At 35.8% G+C, this 12,685-nt stretch overlaps 1 protein-coding gene across 29 annotated transcripts in view; it reads left to right on the forward strand.

Moving 5' to 3' along the window:
* The window catches only part of GRIA4 (glutamate ionotropic receptor AMPA type subunit 4), a 368,773-nt gene that overhangs the window by 352,363 nt on the left and 3,725 nt on the right, over positions 1–12,685 (forward strand). For 6 of the 29 annotated variants that reach the window (XR_011540824.1, XR_011540830.1, XR_011540829.1 and 3 more), the window contains 2 exons: positions 7,115–7,229; positions 9,347–9,481. Coding sequence is in view for 16 of the 29 variants with exons in the window: in XM_070623032.1 (XP_070479133.1) it covers positions 7,115–7,229; positions 9,347–9,481 (250 nt within the window). In the remaining 13 variants the exon portion in view is untranslated. Of the gene's footprint in view, positions 1–743; positions 859–3,163; positions 5,503–7,114; positions 7,230–9,346; positions 9,617–12,685 lie in introns of those variants that run through there. The other 23 variants (XR_011540831.1, XM_070623039.1, XM_070623042.1 and 20 more) reach the window with 11 other exon arrangements.

Here is a 12,685-nt window from a genome sequence, read left to right on the forward strand (position 1 = left end):
CATCACAAGCAGCATGACTTCCTGGGGTTTAATTACTTAATTTAAACAGTCAAATTAGCTATGTGATGTTAGTTTCTAAACAGCATCCAATGCCTTTAAGAATCAACACAAAATTCAAATTCAAGAAATTTTCCCTAATTGCTGCAACTACCTTTCTTTTGATTATCCTGAACCAAACTTGGAAATCCTAGCTTTGGAGACCAACTAAATCTAACAAATAAACAAACTAAACTCACACAAACAGTAAAGGGAATAATAATTAAGCCCGACTCACTGTTGTCAGGAAATCAGTACACAAAAATCAGTGGCTGGTGTGTTGGTTTGTTTATGCCATAATGTTTCTCCTTCTGGGAATGAATTTTCATTTCAGTCTCTTTTGGGTCGTTGACATTCTTAGAGGCAAAGGAATTCAAGACACAATTCTTTCTCAATTACCAGTAAATTCAAGTTTATTACTGTTTTGCACAAAAAAGTAATCCATGTAATTAGTTGATAATGATGTCAGTTATTTGACAATAAATGAACTGTGAAAGTGAACAGCACCAAATACTACATGCGTAATACACTTTGGAATCAGTTACAATTGCCTTTGGTTTGGACCCTGGTGGAAGGGGCTGCAGGATGGCAAAATGAGAGGTTTATTTAGCGTCTGGGAGAAGCTTATAAAAGAGCTTAAGTCCTCATTCCTTCTAACATCTTAACAGCTGTGCAGTTTCTTACAAAATATGTTTTATCGTTTCAAGAAATGCTGTTAACCTCGCAGTTTTAAAACTGAATGAACAAGGCCTCTTGGACAAATTGAAAAACAAATGGTGGTACGACAAAGGAGAATGTGGCAGCGGGGGAGGTGACTCCAAGGTTAGCCTCAATGTCACCAAAAGCGGGTAAACAGTATATAAAGTAATAGGTGCATCTGCTGGGAGACACATTTCAGACCTACTAATGCCACCAGAATTGCTGGTCAAGTCCCTTTGCAAACTGACATATGCAATTACTGTCAAAGCAAAAATATTTGCAACCATTACCAATTTGGGGACATAGTAACAAACCTAATTAAAATAAATTCTGAAAATCTCTGGCTTTAAGAAGGTTGTGGATCAGACATCATAGTCCTACAACGATTATAGTCCTTGGTTTTGGAAAGCAGGAAGGGATGCAAGTTTTTGAAAGAGCAATTTAGTGAAGAGAGGAGGGAGATTGGAGAGGGTATGTCTGTCTTGTTTTCTTTGCCAGAACTTCTATGAAATGTTTTTAAGTAACAGCAATAACCTGTCACCTAGCCTGTCTAGAGTACCTACCAGAAAGTAATTTCTCCACCTAAAACCCTCAGGCTTCTGTTAAACAACAAGTTAAACAAAAGTCACAGACAGTCTTGTGAACTATGCATTTTTTTGCCTTCCATAAATGGATCAAGCTACAATGATCAGTCTACAAAAACAAGACTAACTCAGCTTGGTCTTCACCGCGTCCACGTCATATTTCCAGCTTTATAAAATAATGTTTGCTTTTTTTAATTTCTAAGCAGTGTCTAAAGGGAAAAAAAGGTGCACAATTAACAGAAATTATTAATTAGTGTCCCAGAATCCTTCCTTACTAAGAATAGACTTAGCAAAAAAAATCCAGAGAGGGGAATACTCTGACTTTTCTTTTCTGACATACCTTCAATTGGTATGCAAGAATATTGAAAATGTAAAAGTATACATTCTTGTCTTCCTTTTGAAATCTAGAGAGTTGCTTAAAACAAAAAGTCCTGCTTATCTTCAGGTTCTTGATTGGGCTATCAATTCTGTCACTTGGCCACCCAAGCCCCTGAACCATGCCCTGTTTTGAGGGAGGACCTGTCGAGATGGCAGCTGCCCTTACCCTCTTCCAATCCTGCTAACTTCCCCCTCACTCCAACCTAAAAAGCCTTTCAAATTCAGCTCACTTTTACATTCCCATCTAACTACCAGCCCTACTGCAGGAGGAGGAAGGAGAGACTTTGCCAAGTGAATACTCTGGCCAGAAAGGGAGGCATGAAAGAGGAGGAGACAACAGAACTGTGTGGACCTGATCCATCTCCTGGTCCTGAGAGAAAATCTGAGTCCCCGGAAAAAAAAAAAAAGCACCAGAGAGAGGCTAGAAAGAATCCTCAGAGGTTCCTCTGGGATGGTTCTCCTTCAAGACATCTCCATTCGAGGCACTAATCATATGTTTTGATAAGGAGTATTAACTCTTTTTATATTTTAGAGCCCCAACTTGCCTAGAATGTTCTGATAGTTCCCATGAAAATATAAATATATATATAATATATATATCACAAAGTATTCGTTTACACTGATAATCTACTATTTCTCCATGCAAACTAGAAACGTAAGAAAATGTGTTCTAATAGCACCAGAGAAAAGAAAAGCAAAGATATTCTATTCCACTAGAAAACTTTTGCTTGCAAATTTTTATTTTTCTCACAAGTATAACACTGTTTCGCAAAATTTTCCACTAAAATGAATAATGAAGTCCTATTTTAGTGTACCTTAAAGACTCATTTCAGAGAAAAATAAGCAAGCAAGCAGGAGCAGAAATGTGCATCCACATAATGGAAAAATCAATGTAACAAAAGTCACTTTAATTTATTTAAATAAAGGATTGGACAACTCAGTTGGATTTTAATCTGTTTACATCCAAACGTTGTTTGGCACATAATGGACGCTAAGTAAATATTTGTTATGCAAAAAGATAAATATGATTCTAACCTTGTAGTTTTCAAAAATCAAACTGCCTGTTCTCATAGGTATATGGTACATTACTTTCACCAAACATCAACTACAAAATGATATTTCAAATTGTTATTTCAAATCTTAACATGTAATTTTCTAAAATGTTATAAAAAATTAACATAAAATGTTCCTCCCAAATGAAATTACATTATGTTCTTTTTTCCCTCAGGAATTTTCTTTTCATACTGAAAAACATTCCAGTAGGTTATATATTGATGTAATATTTGTCACCAAGATGATAGGTGGTTACAATCTAAATGCTAATAATGCCCACTCTGAATTTATAATGAAAGGTGATATTATAAATGCCCTGACCTAACTCAGATCAAAGTAAATTCCCAGGAGGCAGCTGTCGCTTTTTCATTTTTGTTTTGTACCTTCTTCAGGTGACTGTTTTTCTTTTTCAGCTTACCTCTCCCCTCTCGTTTGGCCTGATCTTCCTCAAAAGAGGCAAAATCAGGAGGAAAGTGCTGAATTGGAGAAGGAAGCTGGCTCTTAAGCCTTTGCTGAGTGTAAAGTGAAAGCGGAAGAGACAATTAAATGCTGCCACTTCATTGTAAAGGGAAAAACGCACACTCAGAGATCTCAGCCCAAGCATGCTGAAATCCAGTGTCATCTGATTTTCAAATACAGAATCTTGGTAGGACAAAACTAACTTTCCTAACAGTGATTCACCTAGTGAAGGGGGAAACCATGGAAAGCTGTACCACACACGTGAGTAGGTTCCTACAAGGAGACAGTTGACCCACCTGTCATTCACAGGCCGGTAAGCAGGGAGGATGGCTCCAGCCTTCCATTCGGCTGCAAATTATTAGACTTCTGCTTTAAGAGGGCCATGTGTCAGTAACTGTGGGGAAAAAGAGAATTACTCACTGTCCTTTCCCTCCAGGAGCTTGGGATTTAATATAACCAACAATTGAACTATTTAAAGTCCCTGTGGCAGCTTCCAGTCACACCCCACAGCTGCAAAATAGTTAGCATCTCCACTCACCTGATAGCCATTCCCAGCTCAGGAAGTTCTGGCCATAGCAACCCTGAGTCAAGAGGTTTCACATTGGAATGTAAAAATTTAACAAAAGAAACAAGGAAAAAGTTCCCGCATCTTAAATGAAATAAAGTGGAAAGGCATGATGTGGGGGTACAAATTTTCTTGTTTGAAAACTTACTCCCTTGATCATGTTAATATTCCTGCAATGTCTTTTTATATGGTCATAAGAAATTCATATTCATTCTTAGGAATAAAGGAACAGAAATTTACTAATTGACAGTGAACTTAATTTTAAAGTATCACTGCAATGTCTAAAACTCATTTTCCCCTTTGATTAATCTGACATGGTTTAGTCTGAGCACAAACAATACACAGAATTTTATGCCAATTTTTAGGTGAGTTGTTTAATCCTGGTTCTAGTTGGAAATTTTGGCAATGTCTGCAATCATCAATGACCCACAGTGCTAGTAATATCTACAAAACTGTTGATTTTTTCTATTTATACTTGATCCTATGTATAAAAAATACACATAGATGTATATTTATATATATCCACATAAATGTGGGTATTCATATAAAAATCATTTTTAATGTGATTACCAAATAATCTGTCCGTAAGGAATTACGTTAGATCCCATAATACTCAGTTTTCAATTTGGCACTTTGAAGAACACAGCCCTTCCTGACTTTAAAATATGTTATAAATGGCCTATTCCCCTTCACCACCGCCATGGAAACCAATGCAGGAATAAAGGGATTTCTATGGAAAATATGCATTCATAAGCAGGAAAAAACATGGTAGACAAAAACCAGTAAGAGAAGCCAACACGTGGAGAAGGAATCTCCCAGTAATAAATCCTTTGCTCAGTGCCTGACACTCCACCAGCTGATCATTAAATTTGGTTAATAATAAATATCTCACATGCAAAATTCCAATCTAACTGTAACTTCTAAAACCAGGCTACTGGAGTGAATAGGAGAAGGAACAAAGAGGCGAGGGGAAAAATCAAAGGGGTAGGGGAAAGTAGTACCTTAAAAAGGGAGAGAGATAAACCAAAGGCAGTCTTCATCTAATCCACAATTTTACCTTCAACTGTCCCTTCTAGAAGAAACTTGAAGGAAACTCTGCTTTCATTTTCCTTCTCTTTTCAGCATGAAGTCTTCCTCCTCACAGCACATCCCATTCAAGAAGTGCACTATAGACTAATATAATGTACTTATATGTGTGTTAAAAAGGCAAGCTATCCTGGGGACCTAAAAACCCTTAGTATCAGGAAACACTTGTTCTGGATTCAAAATAATTTAAATGTAGCAACCCTACAGAGCACCTACTCTGAGTCAGACACCCTGGTAAATACTATTTGACAAAGGTGACTGAGACATAGTTTCTGTTCTCAAGGAGTTCACAGTTTACCAACCAACCCACAGGTATGGTTTTCTAACAGTTATTTCATACATGAGGGGAGAGAGTAAAGTCTGGGGGTGAGGGGGTATAGATCGTAAAACCTAGATTAACTGACGTTAACCAAGCACCCCAATTAACCATAATCCTCACCCCAGCCCACTCACAAACTCAGCTTTTAGTAGAAAGAGTTAAATCATGCTCATGTTAGATTTTAGTCCAAAAAACAATATAATATTCTAGGATCACAGCAAATCCATATTTCTTCTTAAATGGAACAATGAACCTTGTAAGATCTCATAACATTGATACAACAATTAAACGGTATTCAGAAACCAGACAAACAAAAAGAAAAACATGTTTTAGAAACTTTTTTCAGAACTCACAGTACAAAAAAATAAATGGATTTAACTGTTTATCAGAAAACTCAATTAACCAGAAACCCCATTTCCTGAGTTTTCTGTTGTCAACATTTTTAATTGCGCAAGCTGTGAAGTCAGACTATTACAAATCCATATTCAGCTGCTTCCTAGCTGTGTGGGTAGATGAGTTAACCTCTCTGTGCGTTGGTTTCCACATTTGTAAAATGCAGGTGATAATAGTAACTAAATAGGTAAAATGCTTTTAGCAGTGCCTAGTGAGTAGTAAGCGCTCAGTAAAATGTTACCTATCATTATCACCATCATTGTTGAAGCATTACCTGGTCGTGTAGATAGGTTTATGGAATTAATCCCCTGGTGACCAAATAAATGGATGCTGTGTTTCTCCAAATACACTTAAAATTTCCTAGAAGTGAGGCATTAGGAGATACAGACAGACAAAATGACTGTGGCAGGCTTAGAAATGTCAAGAGGAATGTGACTAGTCTCCCTCTGAATGTTTGCAAAAGCGAAAAAAAATAAAACCCAACCAATGACAAAAACAATAACAACAGAAGAGCCTAGAAGTTACTGCTTCCCATCCATCTTCCTAGCCTTTGTTATATACACACTGAGGTTAACATGGGAATGAAAACCAGAAGAATTCTTAGATTCCTTGGAACACCGATGCTCATGATAACTGACCCTTTCCTCCCTGAGACTCCTTAAATAGTATTTACTATTGAAGGACTCAAAAATGGTAGAAAAGAAAAATGGGATTTTATTGTATGGGGTGTTGGTCTATTCCTAAAAGTCTTGATTACTCCTGACCTAAGATGTATTTGTTGGTGAGAATTTGTAGAGTATATTATAGTCACCTCACTTTGTACTTAATTTCAATAAGGTGGACTCAAGATCAATGAACATTGCTTCTGGTGATATTATTTAGGTTAAACACTGCAATTCAAAAGGAAAAGATCAGCATGGGCTTACTCTTTAATATAATGAGTTACAGACTTCTCTTAAAAGGACTTTCCTCTGCATGAGGTGGCCCTTTGTCAGTAATACCTGAATTGCCATCCTCTTTCCATTAGGTCTTGGATGAGAGTGGTGAAGGAGTCAATTTGACAATGGAGACTGTAGACATACTTTTATAGCATAAAGTAAAATTCCACTAGCTGAATCATGATGCTTGCAAGAAATGAAACTAGTCCTAGCTGGCTTCTAGATAAGTCTGTCTGTCAACCTGCAGCCACTTGCATTAATTTTGAGGGGAAAAAAAGGAGCTTCTGGATTTTGAATGACTCCCACATTTCCATTGGGAAAATTGTCAAATGCTCAAGAAATCCAATCCAAGCCAATAGTTTTGGATTCACAGTAATTGCATATATTTTATTTAAAAATCCTCCCAAGCAGTATGTGCCTGTTACCTAAAGCGATGGAGCAGGCCCCAGTTTTATGTCTGATTCTGAACCTGGGCCTACAGTACAAGACATAGCACCTACTGTGGCCTCTGCTCTGTCACTTTGCCATGCGATTCTAATGTAGTTTTACTTGAATAACATAAAATAACATATATAATGTTATTTATGTTATTTTCCACGTGAAGAACTCCTGTAAACCTTGCCGTTTTGAAACTCAGTGAGGCAGGCGTCTTAGACAAGCTGAAAAACAAATGGTGGTACGATAAAGGTGAATGTGGACCCAAGGACTCTGGAAGCAAGGTCAGTCACTGCTGTAGTTCGGGGCCTCCTCTTGTGTTCACAAAGCAGTAAACGGGAGCAATTGTCAAAAGCATATGGAAACAGTAAAAACTAAGCATTTCTCTAGACATTGCCTAAATTAGAAGCTAATGTCATAAATTTCAGCCACAGGGATTGTCTTTTCAGGAAATTGCAACCTGCTCCCCAATAGTAAAACTTTAAATAAACTTAAATTAACTGAAAAAATATATAAAATAATAAAATTCCTTATGTTATTCTCACACTTACGTACCACTAATAAAAGTAGTGTTTTTTGGTTAGGTTTCTGTTTGTTTGTTTTGGCAGCAAAGGCCATGAAATCCATTATTTCAAGAACAGATGCATTTTGAAAACAGGAAATGGGAAATTGATCAGTAGTCACCCAGAAAATGATTTTAAATATTAAATATATGCTTATTCAGAAGTTCAGTCTTTTGTCACCATATTGCCAAGCATCCCACTTTAGTTTGAAGAAGCCCTCCTATATTTCTGTGCTGACAGATAAACAGAGTGAGACTTCCAATTCTATTCTGTCAAAATTATTTCAATAAATCAACATTTATGAATAATATCCTCAAGTTCTAAGATCTTTTATTCATGAATTCTTTTTAGAACAATTCCAGAAACTATAGGCCTGATTCTGTTGAGGACAAGTGAGAATAAGGTGGCAAACAGTTATATTTTTATTCTAAAGAAAGTAATGTAACAATTTATCAGTGAATCTAAATACCTGCACAAATTGATAGAATATAGTATCAATGCCTGGAAGCTGAGAATTCTTGGAATCTTCTTTTATTTTGTTCTGTATCTTCTAGAAAGAAAAAAAACCTATTTGTTATTCTAAGACATTAAAGAAGTGACTGGTTTAAATAGGAGAGCCTCAATTAGTTTAAAAAGGAAACAAAGTAATGTTAATCGATTCCCTTTCAGGGCTTAACCCTAGATTCTAATCAGCTTTTTCTGCCTTTGAACCAGAGTGGAATGAGACAACTTGGCGAAATAATGAAATATTTACCTCAAATCCTTATGTAAAGTTGGAGAAGCATAAATACATAAAAGAGTGATTAAATTTTAAAAATGAAGTTACTCTAAATTTGTGGTCCAATCAGTTAATGTCATGGCTAAGTGAACAGTGTACACAGTACATTTTTTGAATTAAAAACTCTCCTAATAAAACTATTTCAGTGTCTGAATCATATTTTGCACAAAACCTATTCCGAGAAGGTGATAGGAACAGGGCATCCTTCAGGTAGTCTACCCAGAGTACTTTTTTGAAAAGTGTTATATAATATGCATATTTACAATTTCTGATAAAATTCTGAATTCTTGTTACAATTTTAGTATCTTCCAATCATATGCTTGACTATTTCTGAATTTCTTATGAGATAGTGTGTATACTAAAGCTCTGGAGAATAATATATCTAAAATATTAACTGATTAAACACTTTTAAATGGGAATGGAATCGTATTTTTAAATCAGTAAAAATAGTTATAAATTTATCCATACATAAATAATTTATTTCTCATTTGACCATGGTCATTTGTATGCCAAGCACATGATTTGCCTATATTTGGTAAAGTAATGATGAACAAAACGTGAAACTGCTAGCTCAAAGACCCTCACTTAGTGCTTTAAATGTGAAGTTAGATCTATTCAAGATAAATCTCAAACATTAAAAGTACATTTTAACGGAAAGAAAGCCAAAAGAGGCCCCCTTACCATGTAACTGGGTTTTAAACATGTCATTTTCAAACTTAACAATAATAAGCCCACTTCTGCCACCCTATGTAAACACATAAATGCTTATATATGGCTAAGTATAGTGGTTTTTACTGCCTACTTAATAATGATAAAATGTTAAAGATTTTATCGAATGTAATTACACACAATTTATTGGTAATCATCATAATTTCATTTCTTCTGAGAGTTATAAGCTTTATGTTTAAATCCATACACCTACATCGGTGATTTATACATGTAAATAATTCCAGGTTAAATTAAGCGTTTCCTTTAATGAGCTGTTTGGATTTCATGTGTTCTTTTTTACCTTCTGCATGTGACATTTCCGCAATTAACTCAAGTGTCTTTATCTCCCCAGGACAAGACGAGTGCCTTGAGCCTGAGCAACGTAGCAGGCGTCTTCTACATTCTGGTTGGCGGCTTGGGCTTGGCAATGCTGGTGGCTTTGATAGAGTTCTGTTACAAGTCCAGGGCAGAAGCGAAGAGAATGAAGGTGGCAAAGAGTGCACAGACTTTTAACCCAACTTCCTCGCAGAATACCCAGAATTTAGCAACCTATAGAGAAGGTTACAACGTATATGGAACCGAAAGTATTAAAATTTAGGGGTAGGACTTAGGGCCTACTACAGTGAGTGGGGGATGCATCCTGTGAACGTACTGTTGTGACCTGTCTGTCCAGTGGTGGTATTGCTTGCTTCTAATTAGAGCTTTCTATTTTTGAAAACTTCAGTGCAAAGTGGTTTGGTTTTCTTTGGCTGCAGACGTACTGTTTGAAACTTTATGTTGCCAATAGATATCTGCATTGAAAGGGTCAGAAAGACAAAAGATAACCTCCAGAATTGCTCTGCAAAATGATTTAAACAGTATATTCTACCCAAAATTTGGGAGAAATTGGAAATTAGATCTGGGTTTCCTTGCACACAGACCAGGCTAGTCTTCTCTGGAACAATCCAAGTTTAGGATAAGAACTAACAAAATAAGCATAAAACCTGTTTCAAATAATCAAAGCCTATTTTTGATAATCATATTGTTTTCTGAGAAACAATGTATGCAAAAGCTCCAAACATCTAGTAAGTGCTCAAGAAATTTCAGCTCCTATTCTAATTTGTTTTACACATGCCATTATACTTTATTTTTAAAGAATGAAACCCCACTGCTTATTCATCTGACCATAGTCTTTGAGCCTATCTTTAGGCAGGAGTGATGGTCAGAATATTGACTATAATTCCCATTTATTAGATGAAATTCAACTTTCATGTTCACAGTATCACTAAGACGAATACACATTTTAGGCAATACAACAGTTTCTCCATCAAAAATGTCAGCAATATATGTGTTCTGTAGGAGGGACACAGTAGAAGATAAAAATTGCAGTGAGTTATTATGGACTTTTTTTCATTTCAATCAGCCCCACTTACTCACATCCTCTCGTTGTGTCACAATAAAAATTGTAAGCATTCAGTGAAATATAGGAGCTGGAGATCATTTTTTAAGACTCTAAATGTCCACTACTTTTTTTCCTCTAATGATAGAAAGTGGTTTTAATATAAGATCTGAAAGCATTTCTTATTGTTCTTCCTAAAATCAGGTCTCTAAAACCCATTTTCTAAAATCATATATAATAGCCAATTGAACAGGCTGCTCATTCTGATTACAATGATAAATGAGACTTTGAACCCACGAGAGACATTCGGTGCTTGATGTCCCTAGTGTCAAAAACCCAATATAATTTTCCTAAGAATAAGATGCACGTCTGAGCCTATGTCAAGTGAAATGTGCTTGATTCTGATATTTATTGATCTGAAAGCTATTGAAGTACTTGTTAGTGTCTTAAAACAAAGAACAAAAGCCATTCCTTTTTTACCAAGATCTAATTGCTTTTATCCATCACCTAGAAATCAGTGACTGAGTATAACTGCACAGAAGTAGGCCCAAAGTGTTTCTTTCCCAATTTTGTGGAAAAGAATTAAGAACAACTCTTAATTCTCTCAGATCAGAATGTTCTCAGCATGTCTTCTAATAGCAAAACAACAAACTAGGATGGTGTCAGGTTCTCTTGGCCATTCTAGGAACGCTTTCATCTTAATATTTACAGAATTGAAGAAAGAGTTTCTCAAACTGAGAAAAACAATACCTGACCAGTTTTCAGAGTCAATTATTTGGAGTTCATTCTGAGATGAATTCTGTAAGATATCTAAAAAGGTTTTTTACCGGTTCATTAAGAACGACTTTTCTTCGGCACAGCAAAAGCATTCTAACAATTAGCAAGGTCCAACGGCAAGGAAGCAAAGAAAAGAATATTAGAAAACTCTGGAAAGAAATACTCATGGATGCTAGTTCATTACAAAGTTCTGGGAAATTGCAAAAAAGCAATATAAATAAAAGAGAGATAAATTCCCAGGTTATGTATTTACATGTAATAATATTATTGGAGTCAGAAGCTGTCATTGTAGTTCATCACATGAATTGCCTTTAGAGCTGGGGTTGAAGTTTTAAGACAATAAATGTTAAATAAAAATAAAGCAGTCATATCCATATGACTTTTTAAAAATCTTACTGGCATTCAGGGTAAGTGAAATGATCTGCCCTGGAGAGAAGACTTGAAAGTAGGCAGTTTTTATTGCACTCTCATACTAAGCAAGTTTTTCCTTCAAAAATTCTATTGGTCGTAAGTATGAAAATGATTGATAATTTAAATAATATTGTCCCAGGATCTCAAAAATAAAAGGTGAAGCCTTTAACATATGGTAGAATAGCTACTTTAAAATTGATGGCGGGGCTGGCCGGCCCTGTGGCCAAGTGGTTAAGTTCATGCACTCTGCTTTGGCAGCCCAGAGTTTCGCCTGTTCGGATCCTGGTCATACACATGGCACTGCTCATCAAGCCACTCTGAGGTGGCATCCCACATGGTACAACCATAAGGACCTACAACTAGATATACAACTGTATACGGGGGGCCTTTGGGGAGAAGAAGATGGGAAAAAAAGAAAATTGGCAACAGATGTTAGCTCAGATGTCAATCTTTAAAAACAAACAAACAAACAAACAAACAAATAAATAAAATTGATTGCCCCTTAAGGAAACACATACAATTAAGGTCATAGACATTAGTCAAAGAATCCAACCAAACCCAGACCACCTGTAAATTTATAAGAAAGTTTTCCAGTTTGAGCAGCCTCAATAGGTTCACAGCAAGATGAATAGAAACGACATTTTATGGAAGAAGCAGGAGATATAAGTAAAGGAAATAAGAATGCTGAGAACTAGGAATGCTAAGATTTAACGAGAAAATAAGGAGCTGTCATAGATTTATTAACTAATACATTCGGTTGCATTAATCTAAAGAGAAGGAGAGATTACTTGAAAGCATGTGGAATCATTCCATCTTTAGATGTTTTCCTTTCCTCTCAAAAGCAATCAAGAAAAGAAAGGAAACGAAAACAGATTTTACAGCAAAAGCCTTCTGAAAAAATGACTTCAAAAAAATCACAATACATTTATTAATTGTATTTTCATATTTCCTCTTCAAAAAAATTAAGACAAAATAAATCTACTAGATTTTTTTAAATAATTATCTATTTTACTTAATATCAAATGTTGAAAGGGAATCTGAAGAAACAAATCCAGACTTTGGTCTGGGTTTGTTTTAGCTTAGTGTTAAGGAGAGTTTCTCTAGAGATTGTAGCCTGACTTCTGA

Source organism: Equus przewalskii, chromosome 6 (genome assembly GCF_037783145.1).
Source record: "Equus przewalskii isolate Varuska chromosome 6, EquPr2, whole genome shotgun sequence".
NCBI lineage: Eukaryota > Metazoa > Chordata > Mammalia > Perissodactyla > Equidae > Equus > Equus przewalskii.